Genomic DNA, 24,439 nt, shown 5'->3' with positions numbered 1-24,439 from the left:
TTGAAATGTTGTGAAGTTCTGAGAAGCCCTATTGTCACTCTGCCTGACTTACATAGTAGTACGCTATGATGTGGTTGCATACGGGATCTTATTAGCAGCGTCTCCCAACTACCTCCCCCTAGCGATCTCTATGGCTGTGTACACACGGGAGCGATTATGTCTAATATCGCTGGCAATATGGTCACTGAGCGACCATATTGCCCACGATGGGAGTGTGCACCGGCGATATACCCCTGCGCTCCCGTTTTTACCCCTGTAGTGATCGCTGGTCGCAGGAACATGCTCCTGCGACCAGCTGATTACCACTGCCGGGCTCCCCCCAGCAGTTTCTTTTTCATCAGCGATCATCTCTGGTCGCTGATGAAGAGGAGAAACAGAGCAATATATCTCCCCCCGTGTGTACGCACCTTATCTGTCAATCAGTTAGCTAATAAATCCACAGTAGCACATGTGCACCTATTTACCTAATGATTTGCAGCACATGTGCGACTCTCATGCATTCTTACATCTCCGATAGTTTATGAACTGTGAAATGATCAGGTTTGCTTCAACTTCGAATCAGGCCCACAATTCTGTTTATTCTGATAATGGACACTATATAGCCCCGTACACACGGGGGAGATATATGGCTGAACAATATATTGCTCAGTTTCTCCTTTTCATCAGTAACCAGAGATGGTCGCTGATGAAAGGGAACCTCTGCCGGCAGTGCCGCAGAGGTAATCAGCTGGTGGCAGGAGCAAGCTCCTGTGGCCAGCGATTAGAACGGGGCTGAAAACGGGAGCGCGCACTCGGCGATTTATCGCCAGGGGCACACTCCCATCACTGGCAATATGGTCGCCTGCGACCATATTTCCAGCGATTTCAGCCCCTATCGCCCCCGTGTGTACACAGCTTAAGTGAGAGATTTGGTAGGAAATCTCTGTGTAAATGATTGCTGCTTTAAGAAAAACTGGAGATTTCTTACCAAATCTCTCACTTTCTGTATCTCTCATCACATTCATTGTCACTCTATGGCCCTTATTCAGATCTGATTGCAGTACAAATTTGTTTGAAAATGGGCAAAACTCATGTGCACTGCAGGTGGGGCAGATGTAACCTGTGCAGAGAGAGTTACATTTGGGTGGGGTGCGTTGAAACTGAAATCTAAATTGCAGTGTAAAAATAATGCAGCCAGTATTTACCCTGCACAGAAACAAAATAACTCACACAAATCTAACTCTCTCTGCACATGTTACATCTGCCCCACCTGCAGTGCACATGGTTTTGTCCATTTTCCAAACAAATTTGTACTGTGATCAGATCAAAATAAAGGCCTATGTTTGGGAATTTCTGTAAATCAGTAATCATTTTCCATGCAAAACTGCAAATCAGCCTGTATTTTTAAAGAGGCAATCAATATGAAGGCAAAACCAGGGCGGTTTTGCTTTGTCAATGATTTCCGCTTTAAAGAGACAGACAGGCTCCCAGATCTTCCTGAACAGTCTGCACCATACAGGCTATTACATAATGTCCCAGGTTTTAATCATAATAATCATCTTTGTTCGGAGTCCAAAAGGTTAAATTAGTTGGGATGTTTGTGTGTAAGCACTACAGGATCCCACCATGATCTGTGTAACACACTATTAGGCTAAGGCTGGAATGATGGCAGGAAGCCATGCTGCCTACCTACATCATTACACTATCTTGTTTGCCGAGCTAGGCCAAATCATTGAATCAGTCTTTTAGATTAAGGGCCTGATTCAGCAAGGCTCACTATGCAGCATACATGTTCTGCCTAGCCAGCCCATAAACGGCGCCCGCCACCTGTCCGAAAACTAGTGAATTACCCCCTTATACCCCTTTCACACCGTTGGAGCCGGCTGGGGATTGGCTCAGGGTGGAACTATACCCTTTTAGTCACCCGGCAGCTTCCCCCAGGGGCTTCCCCCAGTTGCAGGGGGGTCAGGAGACTGCAGGGCTCAGCGCTTTCCACCCGGCGCCGCACTCTCCACTCAGCGCCGCGCTCTCCACCAGCAGCTACAGGCTGGTCCCCCCTGACCGGAACCCGCCCCCCACTGGCCTGACCTCTGGAATCGGCACCCGCACCACCTCCACACCTGCGGTGAGTAGAAGCTGGGAAGCCGGGTCGGCCCCTTTCACACCAGCCAGTAACCCAGGCTGGTCACGAGAGCAACCCTGTTAGCTAGAAATCCTGGCAAATTTGGCCCGGGAACCTTTCACACCAGTGCTAGTCGCCCAACCTGGGAATTTAGGCTGGTGTAAAAGGGTTATAAGTCAATACCTACTTCTTTTTTGGTAAGTTTCCCTTTCCTGAGCAGATGTGACCACTCTTTGATGTATGTTAGAAGGCTTGAACATGTGTGCGGGTCCTAACAAGAAGTAGCAAGTAGTGTCACGCACCCTATAATCAATGCATTCTGAAAATGTCACATTTCTAAGGCATTTTATATACACAAAGTTTAATTATTTTCCTGTAGGAAGCCAGCCCTATCTATTTTCTTTTAGTCATTGAATTACAAAGGTGACCCATAACTGGCTGTCAACAGCTGGGTAAGAACACAAATTGGGAACTCAATATTGATTTATCCTGGTTATGCTGTCAGATCCAGTCACTCAGTAGGGCCTGTTCCAACTGTACATCTAGTGCAAATGGGCATAGACACAAGGTGTAATAGCAATTAAAGGCAAAACACACATTACTGTGATGTGAGAGTGTACAAGACGTATGTGCCATTATCATAAAGCAGTTAGACATACACAGTCAGCCCGCAATGGGAGACAAGTTTAGAAAACATAATACATAATAATATGAGAGAAATCGCAGTATACTGTAGTTATATAGTCACAAGGTATGGCATAATAGAACAACATGTGAGAAGCTGAATCTAGAGATCTATGAGCATTGACCAGGACTAAGGGCGTGTTCAGTTCTACGTGAAGTATGACCTGTGCCGTTCCATCAGGGCTGCCACTAGGAATTTTGGGGCCTGGGACTGATTTCCCACTGGAACCGTCACAGCCTGTAAGACAATGCAAATGTCTTTGAATGCATCATTCAATACCCAGACTGTGAAGAATGAAGTCCACCAATCAGAACATCTGATTCCCCAGCTTCAAGATCAGGCATCTGTGTAATGGCGCTTCCGCCATTTCTGAATTATTTCTTGTAATTCATTCTACACACACAAATAAAGTTTGATTTGATTGTAAACCTGTACAATCAGAACTGTATGTATGTGTGTGTGTATATATATATATGCAAGAGTTTTCTGCCTGTTTGATTATTTCTGAGTGCCGCACCTGACTGCCACTGTGTGTGTATATATATATATATATATATATATATATATATAATTGTTTTGTTTTTAACTTGTCTATACCTGCTTTACATGATCGTCTTTGTGCTTATGAAATGTTGCTGTATCGTAAATCTCCTTAGTACAGTGTTTTGTAAACCTTATAAGTCAAATGTAATAATCTATTAAATGAATGCTTCAGAAATACAGTATATAAATAAAGACATTTTAAACAGTAAAAATAGAGTATACAGTATCTATAAACATATTCTAAATGTAAAAATTCTAAATGTCAAAAATAAAGAATAATTTATGTGCTATTTTGGTGATTTTATAAGTAGACATTAGCAATGGGAAAACATATTATTATTATATTTTTATTTGTAAGGCGCCACAAGTGGTACGCAGCGCCGTACATATAGAACACATTATAACAGTACAGGGTATACAGAACTAGACATACAGTAACAGCAACAGAGCAAAAACAGAGCACAATTAACAGCACAATTCTTAGTACACAATACAGCTGAGATATAAGGTGAGTGAGTGAGTGAGTGAGTGAGTGAGTGAGTGAGTGAGAAGAGCTGCATGTACAGTATAGATTGTAGATGAGTTAGAGAGCTGTAATTGAAATGCAAGAAGGGTGCTGTGAGAACAGAAGGGAAGAGGACCCTGCTCCAAGGAGCTTACAGTCTAGAGGGAGGGGAAGACAGACAGGTGACATGGGGTGCAGGTAAGGATACCTGAGGCAAGAAGTGAGCATGGCACGGAGGGTCAGGACAGGAGGCAGCAGGTAGAGAGAATGGAAAAAGTAGTCCTCTCCCTCACATTCCAATATTAATTGCAGGGCCGCCGACAGGGGGGTGCTGTGGGTACAGCTGTCCCGGGCAGCTGCCCACAGCAACACCTCCCACTCCCGCATCCGCACACCGCCTCCCCCACCCAGCGGCCCCCCAGCCAGGCATGTACGATACACAGTGCAGCGTGCAGAGCACCAAGCCTAGGACACAGAGGGGCTCGGCGCTCTGCAGGCTGCACTGTGCACTGCAGTGTGAGCTCCTGAGGAGACGTGGGATGCCGCAGCTAGGTAAGTAATGGTGCAGGAGTGCGGGTGCCCGGATTGAAGGTCAGTTCCGGGGGGGGGGGGGGGGGGAGTGCGGGGGGGGGGGGGGTTTGACTGAAGATCAGTCTCGGGCCCCAAGATTACTAGTGGCGATGCTGATTATTATATATACCGAATTACTAAAAGAAGATAGAAAGCTCAGTTTGTATATGTGTGACATAGGTGATCAGAGGAAAGAAGGTAAAATAAAGGTTTTAGTAGGACACTGTTACCCTCAATGTTTCAGTTAATTTTCTATGTCATAATAAAGGTCTAACTTCCAACAAATAATTTGTTATAGGAGAGCTGGTTTCATGGTGCGTTCCTGAGTTATCTGGTAGACAGGCTCCTGTTATTACCGTCACTCTGCGCTCACACACGTTCTAACACCACCAACGCTCTGACAGATGTCTAAGTAGACTTGTTTGCTATTTTTTTTAGCTTTGTATTTCTTTTATGCTCATGAAGGAACATGTTTGTTCTCAGTGACTAATATAACAAAGTTATAACTTCTTCTAGATTTCAGCGTATTTTCTTTAATGCAGGGAACTTGTGTCTGCCCATCATATGGAAAATAATTGTACTATATACATTTACGTATGTACACACATACTGTACATATTGGAAATTCTAGTTACACAATAGCTGGAGAACCGTAGACTGCCTACATCTGTTGTCGCACATCATGTGAAGAAGTAATCATCCCTCAATATGTCTGTAAGGATATCAGCAGTGTAGGTGAAATAGGAGTTTGACACATAGGACCTTATTCAGGTCCCTTCACCCCCCCCCGTGCATTTGCATAGGCATACGCAGGGTGCATGCGGTCATGGCAAACAGGGTATTCACGGGGCGCACACATCTAGGATTGTGAGTGGGGGTGGGACGGTCAAGTTCCCCATGGGAATGCCCAGCGTTTCATGAGCGTGGAGGGGGGGGGCAGTTGACATCACCAGTCGGACGCCCATTTCCTCTCGAGGGTGCACGCTTATCTAAATGACCTGAGAGTTACTTAGATATGCGTGCACCTTCGCCATCATTTGATGGTCTGAGACCATCGAATGATGAGGGGGGTTTCCCCTAGCCTCTGCAAATGGGTGTTTAGGTTAGTGTCTCTAAAAAATATGGGAATATCTCTACAGCGCTGGACAATATGTTTTAGATTTACTGGAAGTTTTCAAAAAGAAAGTTCAGTCTTCAAATCCATCATGAAAAAATACAGTCACTTTATTAATAAAAAAGTCAAATGAAGAAAAGGGACAAGAAAGTATCTCATAAAAAATACACACAAAAATGTTTTAAAAATGCAATGTTCCTTGTATAGGGGAATTTTTAAAGGTAGCTCACCAGATTCTTGGAGACATAACCCACGGTGTATTTCAGACTACACGTCTGACCTTTGTGGTAAATGGACTCTAGATGTATCGAGTACTTCAGGGCTTTGGGAGCCGCTCTGCCACTGCGGTTATCCCTTCAGTCCTTACAACTTCCCTTAAGGTGCCCATACACTAGTTAGATTTATCTTCAGATCTGGCTGGTTGGAACAAAAACATGGTTATGGATGAGTGACAGTTTGTCTGTTTTCCAGCATTTCCAAGCAAATGGTCAACTGTCATTTGCTCTCATACATAACCAGGTTTTTGTTCCAACCAGCCAGATCTGAAGATAAATCTGTATGTGTATGGCCAGCTTTAGTGTCGACAGATGTCCACTGTGGTCTCAGGGTCAGCCTGTTAGGTCAGGAAGCCGCACTGCCACTGTGGTAATTCGCTTTCCTTTAAGGCTCCCCCACTGATGTATCCCGTACCCACCCAGAGATTCTACACGGGATACATCACCGTACTCACGGTGTATCACGGAGTGCAACGTCTATCAAGGTTTCCTTTTTCTTCATAAAAGAATGTGCACAGGCCAGAGCAGTGAATTAAATGTCCCCTGCCAGGTAAACTAGTGGAGTACAGAAAATGTCAGTGACACAAGAGGAGACAACAGATGTGGTTCCCCATTAAAGCGCACCAGAAAGTAAAAAGAAAAAAGTCAATGCCATGAACAGCATAGGACAGTGGTTCCCATACTGTGCACCAAAGGATACTGGGGTGCCCCATGACCCTTGCAGGTGCACCGTAGTTTGATACCAGGACCAATTCTAATTCTAATTATTTATGCTCAATGTAACAGGCAAATCAGTGCCTTTGGTTTCCAATCATAACATATGTGGATAAACAGGATGACATAAACACAATTTACTTAATTTAATAATTTTTTAGAATTTGTCAACAAGAAATGTTTGGAATTGAGTTGAAAATTTATTTTGAGGTTCCAGTGGACCGCGATTCAAAAAAGTTTGAGAACCATTTACATAGTGGGTGAAAAGTAATAGGGTGTGATTTATAGTAATGTGCAATTTATTGGTCAAAACGTCCATAATTGCATATCTATGGAAAATTGCACATGTAGTAGTGTGCAGTTGTGGTAAAAATCACCTGTTTTCCTGTGAAAATCTGTACATGGTTCTGTTCCAAAAAGTCTAAATATAAATATAAAAAAATAAAAAAAAAGGGTCATCCCCCTCCCCAAGTGTAACCAGCCCAGGCTCATTAAGACGGTCCTGGTTTCCCAAATACGGGGGGAAATCCCCAAATTTAAGCAACCAACACCAGGCCCTTGGACCGGTCTTGGTTCCAAAAATATGAAGGACCCCTACTCTTTTTGTCCCCCGTATATTTGGAACCGGGACCAATCAAAGAGGGGGGGGGGGGGGGATCCCACGCCCATGCCAAAAAAAGGCACACTCCTGTTACTAAAAACAATTGCACATTCCCATAACTAGAAACCACACTTTTACTAGAAATCGCACATTCCGGTTGCTGTTACACCCTATTACATAAAATCGCACTATATTACATTTTACCCAGGATGCCTCCTGATTATATAACTGAGTGCCCCTCGTCAACACCTGGAATTTGTTTAAAACACTTTTATTTAACAATCTAGATTTATTATGAAAGCGTGATAATGATTTAGAGGCTGATGCCGAGCTAGAATTACACCAGTCTGCAAAGGGTATCTTACGAGGAATGTGGCACAATAATGGCGTGCTAGCAATAATTCAGCATACTGGTAAATTGGCATAAATGTGTTTAATTTCTGTGCTCAAACTTTCTGGTTTAAGTTCTACCCATAATGTGCCATTGCAACAGTGTTGGAATACCACCAGTCCTCAGACTTCACATAGACTAAGAATGGGGGATATAGAGATTTATCAAACCATCCATAAAAAGGCATATGGAAAAGATTCTACCTATTATTTTATAGAATGTCCGAGATCTGGGGTAGGCAACTTTTTTTTTATTTGGGACCAAAAAATCCCCCCAATTGACTTTAAATGTTAACAAGTGATTATTTAATTCCACTTATCCATTCTTCCCTGCATTCACTGAATAAGGCATTTTAGTTGGAAATGTACCCATCAGCCTACCCACCCTTAATATAACCAGATTCCATATTAAATAAAACATATTCCTTTTAACTCCCTTTAATCATATACTGTGTCTCCAAATGGTGTTGCCAGAGCACTGATAAAGAAGAGGTGGAGGAACAGAGAAAAGATGGAGGGATGAGGACAAGTATATTGGCATGTAATAGGTTGGTGGAGCAGCCACGCAACCAAACTGACTTCCTAAGTGATGGAGCTGGAGGCGGGACTCCAGTAGGGGCTGAGTTGTTCTGAGTGGCAAGTTCCACCCAAAATAGCTTTGCATGCCACAAACAGATACAGAGGGTGGCAGGGGGAGGCAGAGTGTGACAGGGATAATTGATGAGTGATAGGAAGAGGATGACAGGGGCAGCAGTGGGCACCTTAGTCCTCAGAGGCATCGATGCACTGCACATGCTGCACCAATGGTAATTTTTCCCCCGCGGTATATACATTATTGCAATATCTGGGTGGCTCCCATAAATTATATGAAGTTTACTCATGGCATTGAATATAGCTAAAAAAATAGATTTGGAACTTATCCTGTTACTTTGTTTCGGGAGTCTGCATTGTGAGTTAGTGGCTATAAAAAACATATTCACAGTTTTTTCAAATAATCTCCTAAAATAAAGTTCTCGGTGGATTTATACAGGAACTACTTTTCATTGTCATTTATTTCATATGCAAAATTATCTACAAAATGAAAACAAGGGCATAATAAGCTGACAATATTATTCTATGTATGCCCCAAACTAGCTAAATTCATTTACCAAGGGGGGCTTATTGATGATATAGAGTTAATTCAATAAAACCTTGAGAATGTGGACATGTTCATAATGTCAATGGAAAACACGTTGACATAGCATGTTGACTCTGATTAAAAGGTGACTTGGTTTTGAGGTATGCCAGGGTTGCCTACCGGAAATCGGGTCCCCCTCCCGGTCCCCGGAAAGGGAGGCAACCCTTCCGCATTGCCCTACATCTCCCGCAATCACCCCCCCCCCCCCTAAAATACTGACATTGCACGGTGGGGGTGGGGTAAAATTACGCGATCACTTTAGACACGCCCCCAATAGAGCAACATGCCAGTGGCTCCGCCCCTGTCCTTTTTTCCTCCCAGCGATGACCCTGCACCCATGCACCCCTGAGAGAGAGGGCAGCCAAAATGTCAGCAACTATGATTAGGTATTATAGGTAATATTAGGTATGCCTAACGTTAACCCATAGGGTGGACTTATCTCTAATGTCAACATTTTGACATTATATATGTTGGTGTTTGCTGTTTCCAAAAATCTCCATAGTACACTATTAGCAATCCTGAAAAACATCCAGGTCAGTAATATTGCCAAATAGAAGTTTCTGTACAATGGAAAACTACTACCTAGAAGTTAGGTTGTTCCACTGAAAATTTCTACAGTCACCAATAAATCTTAGGGCCAGATGTATCAAGCTTCAAAACTGATAAACAGCCAGCCAATCAGCTCCTACCTGCCATGTTACAGGCTGGGTTTGAGAAATAACAGGCAGGAACTGATTGGCTGGTTGTTTATCACTCTCCATTTTATCACTTTTTGAAGCTTGATACATCTGGCCCTTAATCCTATGCAGGGGTGGACTGGCCATCTGATACTTCTGGAAAATTACAAAATAACTGGTGACCTAATGGGCAGATCCAGCCAAATGATCCAGCCTGGCCAAGCAGCTCTGCCTCCACGTGCTACGTTCCGCTGTCATGCTGACATGGGGAGTGTCACAAGGCCAGCCCCAAGGATGCATAGTCACACCTTTTGCACAAAAAAGGAAAAAGTTTACACTGCCTCCTTGTATGTAGACTGTATGCTTGTCTATAACCACCTGACAGCTGTGTGATGTTAACAGCCACTTGTTACTTCAAGTTGTGGTGTGACCAACTTGGTCTTTGGGCCTTGTTCTGGTTCACGCCTTCTGGCAAATTCCTTCTTAGATGGACAAAACCATGTGCACTGCAGGGAAGCAGATATAAAATGTGTAGAGAGAGTTACATTTGGGTGAGTTATTTTGTTTCTGTGCAGGGAAAATACTGACTGCTTTATTTTTACACTGTAATTTAGACCTCACTTTGAAGTAAAACCCCATCCAAATCTAACTCTCTCTGCACAAGTAACATCTACCCCACCTGCAGTGCACATGGTTTTGTCCATCTAACAAGGAATTTGCTGGAAGGAGTGAACCAGAATAAGGCCTTTTATGTAGAAAAGAACCTGTGATTTAGGAAAACTGTTTTGTTTTTACGATATACCTTGGTGTCAGTATTGTTACTTTATGACAATCCCATCAATACTGTTACAATCCTAACTTGTGTACTATAGTCTGTAGTTTAATGAGTGTGTCCAACATTGCTGGTACTTCCATCTATCGCCCAGTGCGGATTCCCATCCACACCTGCTCACCGCCAGGCGATGCACCGACTTTCTCTTTCCTGCTCCTTCGGTAACTAAAACCAATAGTATTACTGATTTCGTCTCAATAGTATCTGTTGTCACAATTATTACATTACCTTTTGGGTAAATTATTCTGCAACTTAAAAAACTGGAACTTGAAGTTTTCTCTTAAATCCTTCTAATGGTTAAACCTTACAGACATGGATGATGGAGAGTACTGCGCCAGTTTTCTAGTCTAGTGTATCATGAAATTGGCTGCAAACGACCAAAACGTTGGCCACATGCAGAAGCATTCATGCACATTGTCGTGTTTCTGCCAGTTATAGCTGTCAGTTATAGCCTGGATAGGTGAAGCAGGATATTCAGGGACCATTCATAGGAGGTAACAGGGAGCAGTGGCAAAAATTTAGGCAGCCAATGAGTGACTCGGCCTACATCTGCGATGCATTCTGTGAGCCCATATAGTTGCTCAGATGGACGATTATCAAAGGATCTGAAATCACTGCTGTGTGTTTGTACGGAATTGCTTGGATCAGCGAGGCCCCGGTGTAGGGATGCCAATCTCCGGCATTTTTTCAATCCCGGGAATCGAGATTGCAAAATGCTCAATCCCGGGATTCACGGGATTGACATCCTAAAAGGAAAACGCCCTCTGTCCCCCAAATTGACTAACAGGCGGCAACAGAGTGGAGGAGGGCGGCGTGTGTGATGCCAGAGATGCTTGTGTGCGGCTGGGAGAGGTCAGGTGGAGGAGGATTTGGCAGCAGAGGCGCAGCAGTGCGGCCTGGACAGCGTGACCTATGATTAAGTCACGCTGCGCAGGACATTGAAATCCCGGACATTTTAGGGCCAAAACCCAGGATCTTACTGATCTTGATGCCGGGATTGGCCACCTTACACCGGTGGGTGCCTACATATTTTTACACATCTCTTATGCACAGGTGCAAATGCATTAAAGTGCGTCTTTGAATCAGGCCCTATGCATATAGTGGATACTGAGCAGGCGCGTTAGTGATGATGCATTAACGAACTGCTTGTGATATCTGTGGGAGTGACCTGCTGATGCGGATTTCTTTGCATCTCTCTGACATACAGTATACAGCGTTTTGTGGGTGTATGTATGTTTAATTACCATAGGAATTATGAAGCAAAATCTTTCTTGTGTAGTTAATGTCTAAGCACTGGGGGGAAAAATCATCTGTCTCCATAGAAACATGAAGTGAATAGTGGGTTGTCATTCTCCCGCGTTTTCTGTCTGCAGTATGTTGTAAGCCCTCAGCAGTAAGACGTACATCACTGACACCTACTTGATCAGGGTCCAACACCAGTCCTGTTGCCTAAGACCATAACATTATTATGATCGTCATGCCAATAGGTTATGCTGATGAGTACCGAAAGAATGTTTCTCATCTTTTCTACACATCATACTCTGTTTAAGAGGAGCTTACAATCTAATTACCAGCGATCACACAAACACACTAACACCGATATCCTCTTACCTGCTCCGATACTATGTGACGTGACTTATTGGTGATATTGTTTAACCTTCCTCAGGCAGGCAAAGCAAAATACTGCTCCTGCCCTCCCCATCCCTCCATACCCCCCTACCCCTGTTCTGTGCTGTAAACGGTTAGTGCTTGCTCTGCCACCCTCTGTTTTTTCCTGACTCTCTACCTCATTCTCTTTCTGACAATGTCTCGTTCTCTCTCTCTCTCTCTCTCTCTCTCTCTCCCTGCGACTGTCTTTCTTTCCCTGACAGTCTGTCTTCCAATGACATGGTCTTTCTCTCCCTCCCACTCACTGACTCTTTCTCTCTCTCTGACACTCTTCCTCCCTGTCTCTCTCTCCCCCCAAAATGGTCTCCCCCCCCCCTGCTAAACGGTCTCTCTCTCCCAATCTCTTACTTAAGCTCTTTTTCCCACTCTTTCTGATAGTCTCTTCCTATTGCTTTTCCTTTCTCTCCAACATCCTCTCTTTCTCATTCCCTGACACCCGCTCTCTCTTGCTTTCTCTCCTCAACAGTCGCTATCCTTTGCTCACCTTTCTCTCTCCCTCCCTGACTTCTCACTCCCACTAGCCCCATTACCCCTCTTTCTATTGCTACTCCCCCCCTCTCTCTCTCTCAGACGCCCTCTCTCTCTCTCGCGCCTCTCTTTCTCTCATTCCCCCTTTTTCCATAAAACCCTCTATCCCTCTCTTTCTTGATCCACAGTTTCTCTTTCTTTCTCCAACACTCTTTCTCAGTAGTGGGAGGTGGGATCAGTAGTGGGTGGGAGGGAGGGTAGGAGCAGTAGTGTGTAGGAGGGAGGAAGGGTGGGAGCAGTAGTGTGTAGGAGGGAGGGAGGTTGGGAGCAGTAGTGTGTAGGAGGGAGGGAGGGAGTACACCTTACTCAGCCCCCCAATGCCCGAGCCGTCAGGGGGCCCGGCTGACAGATGCAGCATGCGTGCGCCCCCTCCCCTGTCGCCGGGCCTGCCCGCTCCCAGCTCCCCGCTGTGTGTGTCCGGGAGAAGTGTTGCTATGTAAAATTCATATCTCCCGCTGGACCGCGCTAGCCAATAGGCGCTCGCGGTCCAGCAGCCACCAGTTGATTGGCTGCTGAACCGCAAGCGCCTATTGGCTAGCGCGGTCCAGTGGGAGATATGACTTTTACATAGCAACACTTCTCCCGGGCTGGACAGTGGACGAGGGAGTGGGTGGGTGAGGGAGCAGGCGGGGAAGCAAGGGAGCGGGAGGGGATGCGAGCAGGGGTGCGGGCAAGCTGGCGGTGCCAGCACGGCACCGGCGCCTTGCTATATTCCGGCGCCTGGAGCGTGTGCTCCGCCTGCCCCGCCCTTGCTACGCCTCTGGCCCCACCTGTAGTGCACATGGTTTTGCCCATTTTCCAAACAAATTTATACTGCAATCAGATCTGAATAAGGGCCTATGTGAGTTTTTTTAGGACTGGAGCAGAATTCTCTTCGAAAATATATTCTGCAAATCTTAGTGGAATGTTTGTTGCTTTTCTGTACCTGTGTGGGATAATACCTTATAGAGAAAGCTACGGTATGTTCTAGATAATCTTTTGCGCTGCGTTTTCTTTTTTGGTGAGCTTAAATAATTGTATGCTTATCTTCTATGCCAAATAATACTCCATATGGTGATACTAATGGGATTTATTTTTCATAACTGACCTACTTTGCAGAAAATAAAACTGCTTTCATAGCCTTTGGCAGTGAATTCTGATCCGACGCACAGATAGAGAAGGTACTTCTTTAATGACTTGCATTAATTCTAATGATAATTTCCAACATGGAGAGAAGCTCGTTCAGCTGGGTTTATGGTCTAACAGCTTGAAATAGCATTGATGTACGCAATTAAATTAATCAGGAGAGCTGTGAGTGTTTGAAATAGGACTCACTGGGATGCATTTGTGCTTTCTTTTTAGGGAACCCTAATTCTATTTGAGTGGTTTTGTTGACACAGGGACATGAGTTGCCACATTAAAGGGGAGCCATAGTTAAAGGGTATTTTACAATATTGTAATATAATGTACCTGGAATTGCAGTTGCTTATCTTTCTTCAGATAGCATGAAAGCTCACGGTAAAGGGGCATACACACAGGGCGATTCAGCCCCTTTTCTAAGCGATATGATTAAATCGCTTAGACAAGGAGCATGGAATGTGTGTGAACAGCGATGCCAATGTGTGGCCTTGTTTGTTGCCATTTTTGAAAGAAAGCTTATACTAATGGCGTATACACACATATGAATGAGCAAGAGATATATGCTGAGCGATGGGAGATTTGTTAAGCAGAAAAAAAAAAACAACTGTAAATGGGTCGGTATTACAGGAGAGAGGGTGACGTACATTGCTCAGACTGCTTATTAACCTTTTCAAGTTCAACGTCTAGTCAGGCTCAACAGCCCTAGCGCTAGTAGCAGATCCAGTGGTGAGCTACTTTAAAAGAAGAACATAAACATCGTTCAACATTCAATGTCGACCATTTTTTAATTGAAAAAAAATTGGACTGCAAATGGTTAAATACTGGGATTCGGGTGATTACAAGGCGCTCCGAGAGGGCAACCCTTAGCTGCCTGTACTGGTGGGGGAAGTCCTGTTCCCCCCTGGATAAGTAGTAACAGAAAGAGGGTAGTACTGGCGCTCAGGGGTTGGGGTAGTCAATGGGTGAATGTCTAAAGGTTCCAACTGGAACTTGGTTTAATGTTATTGGTGTCTGGAACAATAACTGTGGGATGGTTGTTGTGTTTAGATGTCCATTGCAGAACTGTAATTGAGGATTGAATAAATGGAGAAACTGTCCCACGACGGGTTACTACTCACAACTAGTAAACTTGAGGCTGAGGGTTCACCACGGCTGGGCTGGATGTTGGTGCAGCTGGTAAGCTTGAGGCTGGAGGTTCACCGCTGCTGTCCCTTGCGTAAATGTTGGGCTGGGTGTGGGTACCTCTGGTGAAAAGGTATGGATCAGTACAATGGTGAGCGTACAGGAAAAAAATATTGGTTTCTTACCAGAAGGTGTTGGTCGATCTGCATGATCCCTGGGTTGCGACGTATTCCATGCAGTGGGGGTAAGGAGATGTAGGGGAAAAAGGGTGATATTGGGTGAATAATGAATGGGAGCTAGTGATTAAATGAAAGCACAGGTTATTAAACAAACATCAACTGTAGTGATTACAGAGGTAAAAAGAAAGTAAAAAGAAGGCACATAGGTGTACAATGAGAGCACTGCCTATTGCATATAGGTAACAAGGTGTGGGCTGGGGTGGCTGTCCACAGTAGGGTTACCACCTTTTTGTTGAGAGATTCCCGGACAGTGGCCCGCCCCTTGACACACCCACTGCCCCACCCATGTCCCGCCCAGCTCCGCCCTTTGACCCGCCTTATGTTGATTTTTTTTAACCTTTGCTTCAATTTCATTCTTGATTTTGCATACCATAATGCCAGTTACATGTTACATCATACACAGTAATGCCCATTACACGATATGCCAGAACTGAAAATGTTTTTCTGGTAAGGAGGAACAATACAGACAGTGCGCGCCGCAGGCGCGCGTCAAAAAATTTCAACATAATGGCGATTACACGTCACACACCCATTGCATAGTGTACAAAATGCCATAGTATACCACATGCCATAATGCCCATTACATGTTATGCCACACACGATGATGCCCATTACACATTATGCTTATTACTTGTTATGCCAGGACTCAATTTTTTCCGAAGATAGGGACAACATAGACACAACTGCCACCTCATAAACAAGCGGAGGGAGCCAGGCGGCCGGGGCGGGCAGACGGGGGACTCATTCCCGGACTATGTATAGTCCGGGGAAGCCACCCGTCCGGACTCCGGACGCCGGTCTAAATTACCGGACTGTCCGGAGTATTCCCGGACGGGTGGTAACCCTACACACGCCGCAGCCTAAACCTAACCCCTACCCTGCAGCCTAACTTTATCCCTACCTAATCTTAAACTCCCCCGGCATCCCAAAACGGAAAAAACTGACCCCTCTAAAAATCCTAAAATAACCCTAATCCCTAACCCGCCCGTCCCGAGTCCTGACCCTACACCCCCCCCCACATTCTAATCCTTACTCTCCCGCCCCTATAGCCTAACACTAACCCTCTGCGACAGCCTAAACCTAAATAGCAGGCAGGACTAAGGGCTCACAAGTGAAACATCAGAAACAGATTATGCCTACCAGGGACAGCACATAAATAGCGCAGAGCAGGAAAAGGTCAGACTGTGTAAAATGGACTCATATTTACCTCTACCACGGACCTCCTATTCCTGACAGCCGGGTGGGCGGGGCTTGTTCTCCTAATGCGGGCCGGTGGGTGTGCGCGGTATACATCAGTCAGTCAGCAAGCGTGTTGTGCACGGAAGGAGGCGAGGGCGGGGCCACGTATGACAGGCGGCCCCGTACACCAATCGCCCCCCCGGTAAACGTAATAGCCAATCTGGCCAGGCTTCACCCCGCCCGCCGTCAGCTCCGTGTCACAGCAGGGTCAGCCGGCCACCTGACCTGACTGCAGCTGCTGCGCCCAGAGGCCGTCGCGCTATTTTAAAAATCGCGCCTGCCCTGCTCGCAGTCCAGCTGTCAATCAGGAGCCGCCGCACCCGATTGGCTGGCTGACTGCGAGCAGGGCAGGCGCGATATTTGAAATAGTCACAGGCGGAACTGCTCATCCTTCTCCTCACAGTCGCAGCGCTGCCGGTCACTAGCTGGCTGTCCCCGGCAGCGCTGCGCAGGATCTCCAGTCTGGTCTCCAGTTCCTGGACATTCTATAGTCCGGGAACGGCACCCGTCCGGACTCCGGACACCCGGTCCAATTACCGGACTGTCCGGAGTAATCCCGGACGGGTGGTAACCCTAGTCCACAGCCACGCCAGCCCATATGCCGGGGAGGGTAAAGGTTGAGTCTAGGCTATTAGGGGAGGGAAGAAAGCTATACTGAGGCTGCATGGAGGGAGGGTTAAGTTTAGGCACTAAGAAAGGAGGGGGGAAATGGCTATGGAAGGACGGTTATGGTGAATTAAAAATGTCTCTGATAGATACATCCTTGTACTCAATGCAGTCAGGTGCTGCCTATGCGATTTCACCTTACTGACTGGGAAAGTGAGTAATTGGTGTAAGGGGTGGGGGCTAGGTCAGAGGTTTTGCAAAAAAATCTTGCACCAGCCCTGGCAATGTCATACCCTCCAACTGTACCAATTTAGTCAGTACAGTATCGTTTTTTCATGGTCTTTTGTAGCCAGCTCCTCCGACTCTGGGAGTTGTAGTTTGCTATTTGTAGTTTCACAGTTGTAGTTTCTAGTGTAGTTTCCTACACCGTTGGCTGCTCTTCCGACAGCATTAGCTGAGAGGGAAATGGCTGGCCAAGAATACTACATCTCCCAATGTGCCCTGCAGATGGACTCAGCGGGCCCGCCTCCCCCTGCTCACACACACGCACAAGGCGGAGGTGCTGGGAATGACAGACACCACCTCATTGCTGAGGGAATGCCAGCCCTCCCGCTACCGCAGTGCACATGGCAGGGGATCGGGGACTGATGCTGAGCTTGACTGCTGGGGAAGCACAAGGTAAGCAGCAGCAGTAGTGCAGCACTCAGCATGTGTGAAGGTAGGGCTGGGGCAATATAAGTATTAACTACACTTTCTAGAGTGGTGGGAGTCCACACCCACTTTAAATGTGGCCACGCCTACTTTACAAATGGCCACACCCCCTTCCTGAATGTATGCTGATGTTGGAGGGTATGGGTATGTAAGGGGCCCACTTTCTGGACATTTTCCAGGGCCACTTTAAATTCCCAAACTATGACACCCAGGAAGGGTATTGCAGTGGAATTAGCATTAACTCACAGATACAACTGCAGCAATGACACAAGGATGGCTACAACAGAGTCCAACTCAGAATCAGTGTGTGGTAGATCATTTAGACCAGACATGTCCAACGTTGGCCCTCCAGATGTTGTGAAACTATACATCCCAGCATGCTTTGCAATAGTTTTAGCATTCTATAATAGCAAAACTGTGGCAAAGCATGCTGGGATGTGTAGTTTCACAACATCTGGAGGGCCAACGTTCGACATGCCTGATTTAGACTGTACGCTCTATGGGAGCAGGGACTGATGTGAATGGTTAAAACTTGCTATGCAAATGAATGGCCTATTAAGCAGGTGCCATAAAAAATTGGGAACAAACAAAAACATCTTTTACCAATTCTAAATATATTTGACTATTGCTCTCTCCTCCACTATGTAAACCTGTCCCTATCACTCTGTGTAAAATGGGTGATGTGCTTTGAACTCGTTGCAGATTTATGCATGATTAAAGCAGAACACTGACTAAGATCAAAAGTAATTTATAGAACTGTTGCTGAAATCTCGACTGAGAGATGTGAACTAGCTGATGTCTCCTATCGAGCCAATGCATCTTACAGCAGCAATGTAATACACTCACACATAAGTATGCTGCAATTGGTCTGATATAACGGATATATTACATTTCGTTATTTTCTTTAATGAAAATGTGCACTAATAAGGCACATTTAGCCAACATGGGGCCCTAGGCAAGATAACGTCCGAGGCAAGATACCGATTTGGGGCCCTCCTTGCTCAAACATTCCATAGCGCTCTGCTTTTGTTCCTGATTGCAGGCGGCATTGTTAGAGTACATTGGAACATGTGCAGCCTACTGATATATGGTCATCTGTGTGAACACCGGAATTGTGTAAAATCTGAATCAGGCTCTAGGGCCCTTATTCTGGTTCACTTGCAAAGGCAAATTCCTTCTCAAATGGACAAAACCATGTGCACTGCAGGTGGGGCAGATGTAATTTGTGCAGAGAGAGTTACATTTGGGTGAGTTATTTTGTTTCTGTGCAGGGAAAATACTGACTGCTTTATTTTTACACTACAATATAGATCTCACTTTGAAGTAAAACCCCACCCAAATCTAATTATCTCTGCACAAGTTACATCTGCCCCCCTGCAGTGCACATGGTTTTGTCCACTTGAGAAGGAATTTGCCTTTGCGAGTGAACCAGAATAAGGGCCTAGGTCTTTTGGAAGTAGGCATAATACCTGTGTCATATTTACAGTAAACTGGCTGCCCACATACAGTGGATGAATGCATTTTCTGTATCTAAACCTTTTTTTTTATCCTATCAAAGAACATCAAAGGGATATTGGGAGTGTGGTGCAGGTCCAGGTGATGTCATGGTGTCAGGCAGGCTTCTCTGGGAACGTTTTGGATAGGCAGGATATCTTGAGGCCACTTGTGACCTGCTGGGCCTTAGGCAGGCACCTAAGTTGCCTTGTGGAAAATCCGCCTCTGACTAATAGTGCAGGCACTACTATGATACATACAGCACTGCTGATCCCATGGTTAGGCAGCCATTGCAAATATTACATTCACCAGTGCTATTTGTGGTCTATGCTGCAGCCCACGGGAAGCAGCCACCATTTCTCATGTTTTAAAGATGTTGAACCCTATGTTAAGACTCTCTAGGGCAGGCATGTCCAACCTGTGACCCTCCAGCTGTTGTGAAACTACACATCCCAGCATGCCTTGCCATAGTTTTAGCATTCCCTAATAGCAAAACTGTGGCAAGGCATGATGGGACTTGTAGTTTCACAACAGCTGGAGGGCCATAGTTTGGACATGCCTGCTCTAGGGTATTTTAATCTACAGTACAATATGCAGCTCATTTTACAGGGGTGTGGTATGGCAGTCCGACAATCGGGATCCCAACAGTCAGTATCCCGACATCTGAATCCCAACTGCCGGTGCTCCGACAGGGGGGGCGAGAGCACAGAAGCCCCTTGCTGGCTCGGTGGCTCACCACAGGTTCTATTTTCCCTGTATGGGGCTCGTGGACCCCCACAAGGGAGAATAGCCCTTGTTAGTCGGAATCCCGACTGTCGGGCATTCAAACTGTCGGGATTCTGATGTTGGAGTACTGACTGTCGGAATCCCGACTGTCGTGCAGTCATCCGGCACCCATTATACACTATATATATAGTTTTACCGTAATAGCCCTTTAATCCTAGGCACTTTGGCTGGATAAATTCAAGCCTGCGTTTTAACTGTTTGAACAGAATGTAAATCATAGGTGTCCTGGATATTATATAACAATATTATACAAGATTTACTGAGTGATTTATACATTTGCACAGCGAAAGGACAAGGGGTGGAATGTAATAAACTGTTGTCTGTCAAAAGCTGAATTTTCTATTGATTTTTGCAGCAGAATTTCAGTAAAGGAAATGTATGGCATGTTTTCCCTTTAATAAAATCTCCCCTTTAAATCAAACAATTACAGAACTGGAGTTCATTACATTTCTCTCATGATAACAGTATACCATTTGGTAATCAGTCAGTAATTATTTGCCTTCTCACATAGCGTTAGACTAGCAGCACTGTAAAGCTGGGTACACATCTACATATTTGTCCGTCCAATCTATCTGATGAGAACAAAAATCTGGTAATGTATGGGAGCATATGAGAATTCAAAATGTGCCTCCAAACACTGTAAAATAGACAATGGGCATCCAGGCAAGTTGGTTAAATCCATTTGATCTGAACAATTGTTTCTGTCCGTTTTCCAGTGTTTGGGAGCAAATACATTACAAGATTTTTGTTCCCACCAGATAGATCGCACAGGTAAATATTTAGGTGTGTAACCAGCTTTAAGGTGCCCATACAAGGTACGATTACAACGTGCGATTTGAGATTTTTTTTTTGTTCAAATCACATTGTGTGTAGTTCAAATTGCACATGTTTCGTGCCTTTCGATTCGATGCGCACTCCTGCATAGTCAATATCGCAAGGCAAAAATCATGTGCAGGCAGATATTTTTGAACTAGATCACCTATACAGTACCCTGTAATTGACTATCGTGTTGTGGTAAAAAAATCTGGTGTAGTTCTAATCTCATGTTGATCAAATCACCGGTGTACAGTCCTTATTGTGTAGCACAATGATTAAACTCACACTTAGTACACATCTCCATCTGTGTGGTCACCATCCCACTTTCATTGCATCATTGGGGTGTATTCAATGCTGCGGGGGAGCTGTGACAGCGAGCAGGGTCAGTATTCAACTGACCCCCTACATATGCCGATTCCCCCTCGCTCCGTTTTTGGAGCGAGGGAGAATCGGCATATGCAGCCACTAAAACACTGAGTCTCGTGGCTAAATGCAAGAAGCTCCCTGCATTAGCCCCGAGCCTCTCTGTTTGGGGGGGTCCTCGCCATCCTCTGACAGCGAGGATTCCCCCAGAACGTAGAATATGGTGAGCGGCCGGCGCGGGGGTTGAACAGCGAGGATCGCTTGTTTTCTGCGATCCCCACCATTTAACCCCCTTGCCGGCCATACACCCCATTGTCTGCAGCAATTTAGGAATATTAATTTTCTATTTAAAATTCCTAAAACACTCAAGATCTAATAAATATTGTAATTTCCATGCATGAATGCTGCATTGCTCATTGAACTATCATAAAAAAATTCTTTTGTTTTGTTTATTTTCTCCTTTTTTATTTTTTTTGTTATAGCAGTTCTGCAATTAACAAGCACTGGGAAGCAGAACTGGCTACACTTAAAGGAAATAATGCCAAACTCACAGCAGCCTTGCTGGAGTCTACTGCCAATGTCAAACAATGGAAACAACAGCTTGCTGCATATCAGGAAGAAGCAGAGCGTCTCCACAAACGGGTGGGTACTGGCATCTCCTCGCTGACTTGGATCACAGCACCGATGAGCAGTTGGTAACGTGTAGCAGCCAGTTTGTAATTTATTATATCCATAGGAAGTCGCATGCCATATTAGTTTCCTATTTTCCAAAACAGTGGATTGTAGAACATATAGATGCATTATGGCAAGGTCCTGATGTTCTGTTGACAGATTTGATGTTTATTATTGGCGTTTTAATGGCTATTAAAGCTAAAATATTGAGCTGGTACATCAATATGAAGGAATAGTATCAGGCGGTGGTTGAAAAGGCTATACGGAACAGACTGAAGGTTGAGGCTGGACAGATGGGGTTGTAAATTTCATATGGGTTGGCAGGGCAGGACAGAAGACAACTTGGAAACCCGAGAGATGACATACTGTAGGACATTCGCAGAGCCCAAGTACCAAAGAGGTATGGCCAAAGTTAAAAGACATGACCACACCCAGTCTTAAATAAAGAAAACCTCCAATAAGTTACTGTAGTTACTACATCCCTCCACCTCGGCCCTGCCTAGGCAGAGGTACACAAAAGTGAAGCATGTGCACAGGGCTGCCAACAGGAATTTTGGGGCCTGGGACTGATCTCCAGTCCGCCCCATCCCCGCAGTATGTAGTGCTGGTGCACGGACCCCCTCCCTTCACTTACCACCCAACTCAGCAAGTCCCGAAGCACAGCCTGGCTTCTTCAATGCAGGACGCCGGCGGCCAATTAAATTGCAGCACCAGCTGGTGAACCAATCAGAGCTCTGTACCGGCAGCCGCTCTCTTTGACTAACGGTACACAAGTTCTGATTGGCTCAAAAGCCGGTGCAGCATTTTAATTGGCTGCCGGCTTCCTACATTGAAGAAGCCTGTGCTTCTGGACCTGCTGAGGACCGAGCGCAGCGCAGGCAGCATACAGCGGAGGGTTGCTCTGGGCAAAATGAGCTGCCCGGGCCCTTCCAGAGGCCGGGGCGTGGGACAGCTGTACCCACAGCAGCCCCCTATCAGCGGCCCTGCTGCTGCTGAAGTCCACTCTATCCTTCAATCCGCTTCTCCCTCCACCTGCCCGCTTGATCCTGACCCCTCCAATATTATCCGTCGTCTCAGTCCATCAGTCTGCTCTCACCTGGCTCACCTCTTTAATTTTTCCCTATCCTCTGGGATCTTCCCTTCCTCCTTCAAACACGCTCTTGTCTCCCCAATTCTCAAAAAAACAAATCTGGACCCCAACTCTCCATCCAACTACAGGCCCATCTCCCTCCTCCCTTTTGCCTCCAAACTCCTAGAACGTCTGACCTATAATCGTCTCCTAAGCCACCTTACTGCTAACTCCATTCTAGACCCCCTCTAATCCGGGGTCCGCCCTTTACATAGCACTGAAACTGCCCTGACCAAAGTCACTAACGATCTACTATCAGCTAAATCCAAAGGCCTCTTCTCTATCCTCATCCAGCTTGTTCTGTCGGCTGCCTTTGACACTGTTGACCACCCTCTCCTGCTCAACACCCTCCGCTCCTTCGGCATCACTGGCACGGTCTTCTCCTGGTTCACCTCATACCTCTCCGATCGCTCCTTCTCCGGCTCCACTCCGAGCTCCTCCTCTCCTACTACCCCCCAGCCAGTCGGTGTTCCCCAAGGGTCAGTCCTTGGCCCTCTCCTCTTCTCCCTCTACACCACCTCTCTGGGCACCCTCATCAGCTCCTATGGTTTTCATTACCACCTTTATGCTGATGATACCCTAATCTATCTCTCCTCCCCCGACTTATCCCCATCACTCCTGTCCAAGGTCTCCGAATGCCTCACGGCCATCTCAGCCTGGATGACCCAACGCTTCCTGAAACTAAACATGGCTAAAACTGAACTTCTAATCTTCCATCCCCCGAACATCCCCTCTTCTCCCACTATCTCCATCAGCATTGGTGAAACCGAGATCACGTCCACCGACCAAACGCGCTGCCTCAGTGTCATCATTGACTCCTCCCTCTCTTTCACCCCCCACATTCGTGCTCTCTCACAGTCTTGCCGCTTTCACCTACGCAACATCTCACGCATCAGACCATTCCTCTCCACTGACGCGACCAAAATTCTCATTCACTCTCTTGTCATCTCCCGCCTTGACTACTGCAACATCCTTCTCTCTGGGCTACCTCTCACCTGCCTCGCACCTCTCCAATCCATTCTTAACGCTGCTGCTAGGCTCATCTTCCTCTCCCGCCGCTCTACCTCCGCCTCCCCCCTCTGTCTATCTCTTCACTGGCTTCCCATTCCTTTCCGAGTTCTCTTTAAACTCCTCACCATCACCTACAAGGCTCTCTCCTCCTCCACAGCTCCCTACCTCTCTTCACTGATCTCTATCCACACTCCCTCCCGTCCTCTTCGCTCCATCGTTGACCGCCGACTGACCTCTCACCTAATCACCTCCTCCCACTCCCGTGTCCAAGATTTCTCTTGCGCTGCCCCCCTGCACTGGAACAACCTCCCGCCACCCATCAGGCTATCTGATTCCCTTACCTCCTTCAAGCGCTCCCTCAAAACCCACTTTTTTCTACTAGCCTATCCCTCCTCCTAACCTCTTTTGATCCTCCTATCCTGCCTCCGTTCCCCTCCGTTCCTACTTATCCTATTGTATTTCGTTCGTCCACCCACCTATTTTTAGTATGTTAACTCTTATGAGCAGGGCCCTCCTTCCTCACGTACTCACCCTACCTCATTACCTCACCTGTGCTCCTGTCCTGTTCTTCCCTTCTTCTACTTCATCTTCAGTCTCCTTGACAATTTTGACACCTACTTCTGAACTGATGCTGATTTTAGTTCTACCAGCTATACCCCTATTTATACTGTATCTTTCAACACACCCTGTACGTTACCTTGTAATTTGTTTTTTTTGTTTGCTATGTACGGCGCTGCGGACACTTTGCGGCG

At 45.9% G+C, this 24,439-nt stretch overlaps 1 protein-coding gene across 3 annotated transcripts in view; it reads left to right on the top strand.

The window, feature by feature from the left end:
* HOMER1 (homer scaffold protein 1) overlaps positions 1 to 24,439 on the top strand; it is a 102,767-nt gene that overhangs the window by 63,039 nt on the left and 15,289 nt on the right. For 2 of the 3 annotated variants that reach the window (XM_083152297.1, XM_083152306.1), the window contains one exon: positions 21,358 to 21,517. In XM_083152297.1, the coding sequence (XP_083008423.1) occupies positions 21,358 to 21,517 (160 nt within the window). The remainder of the gene's footprint in view (positions 1 to 21,357; positions 21,518 to 24,439) is intronic. The other variant, XM_083152312.1, reaches the window with a different exon arrangement.

Source organism: Crinia signifera, chromosome 1, assembly GCF_055691185.1.
Source record: "Crinia signifera chromosome 1, ASM5569118v1, whole genome shotgun sequence".
Classification (NCBI taxonomy): Eukaryota; Metazoa; Chordata; class Amphibia; order Anura; family Myobatrachidae; genus Crinia; species Crinia signifera.
Note: the sequence above shows the minus strand (reverse complement) of the source record. Positions and strands in the feature narration are given on the sequence as shown.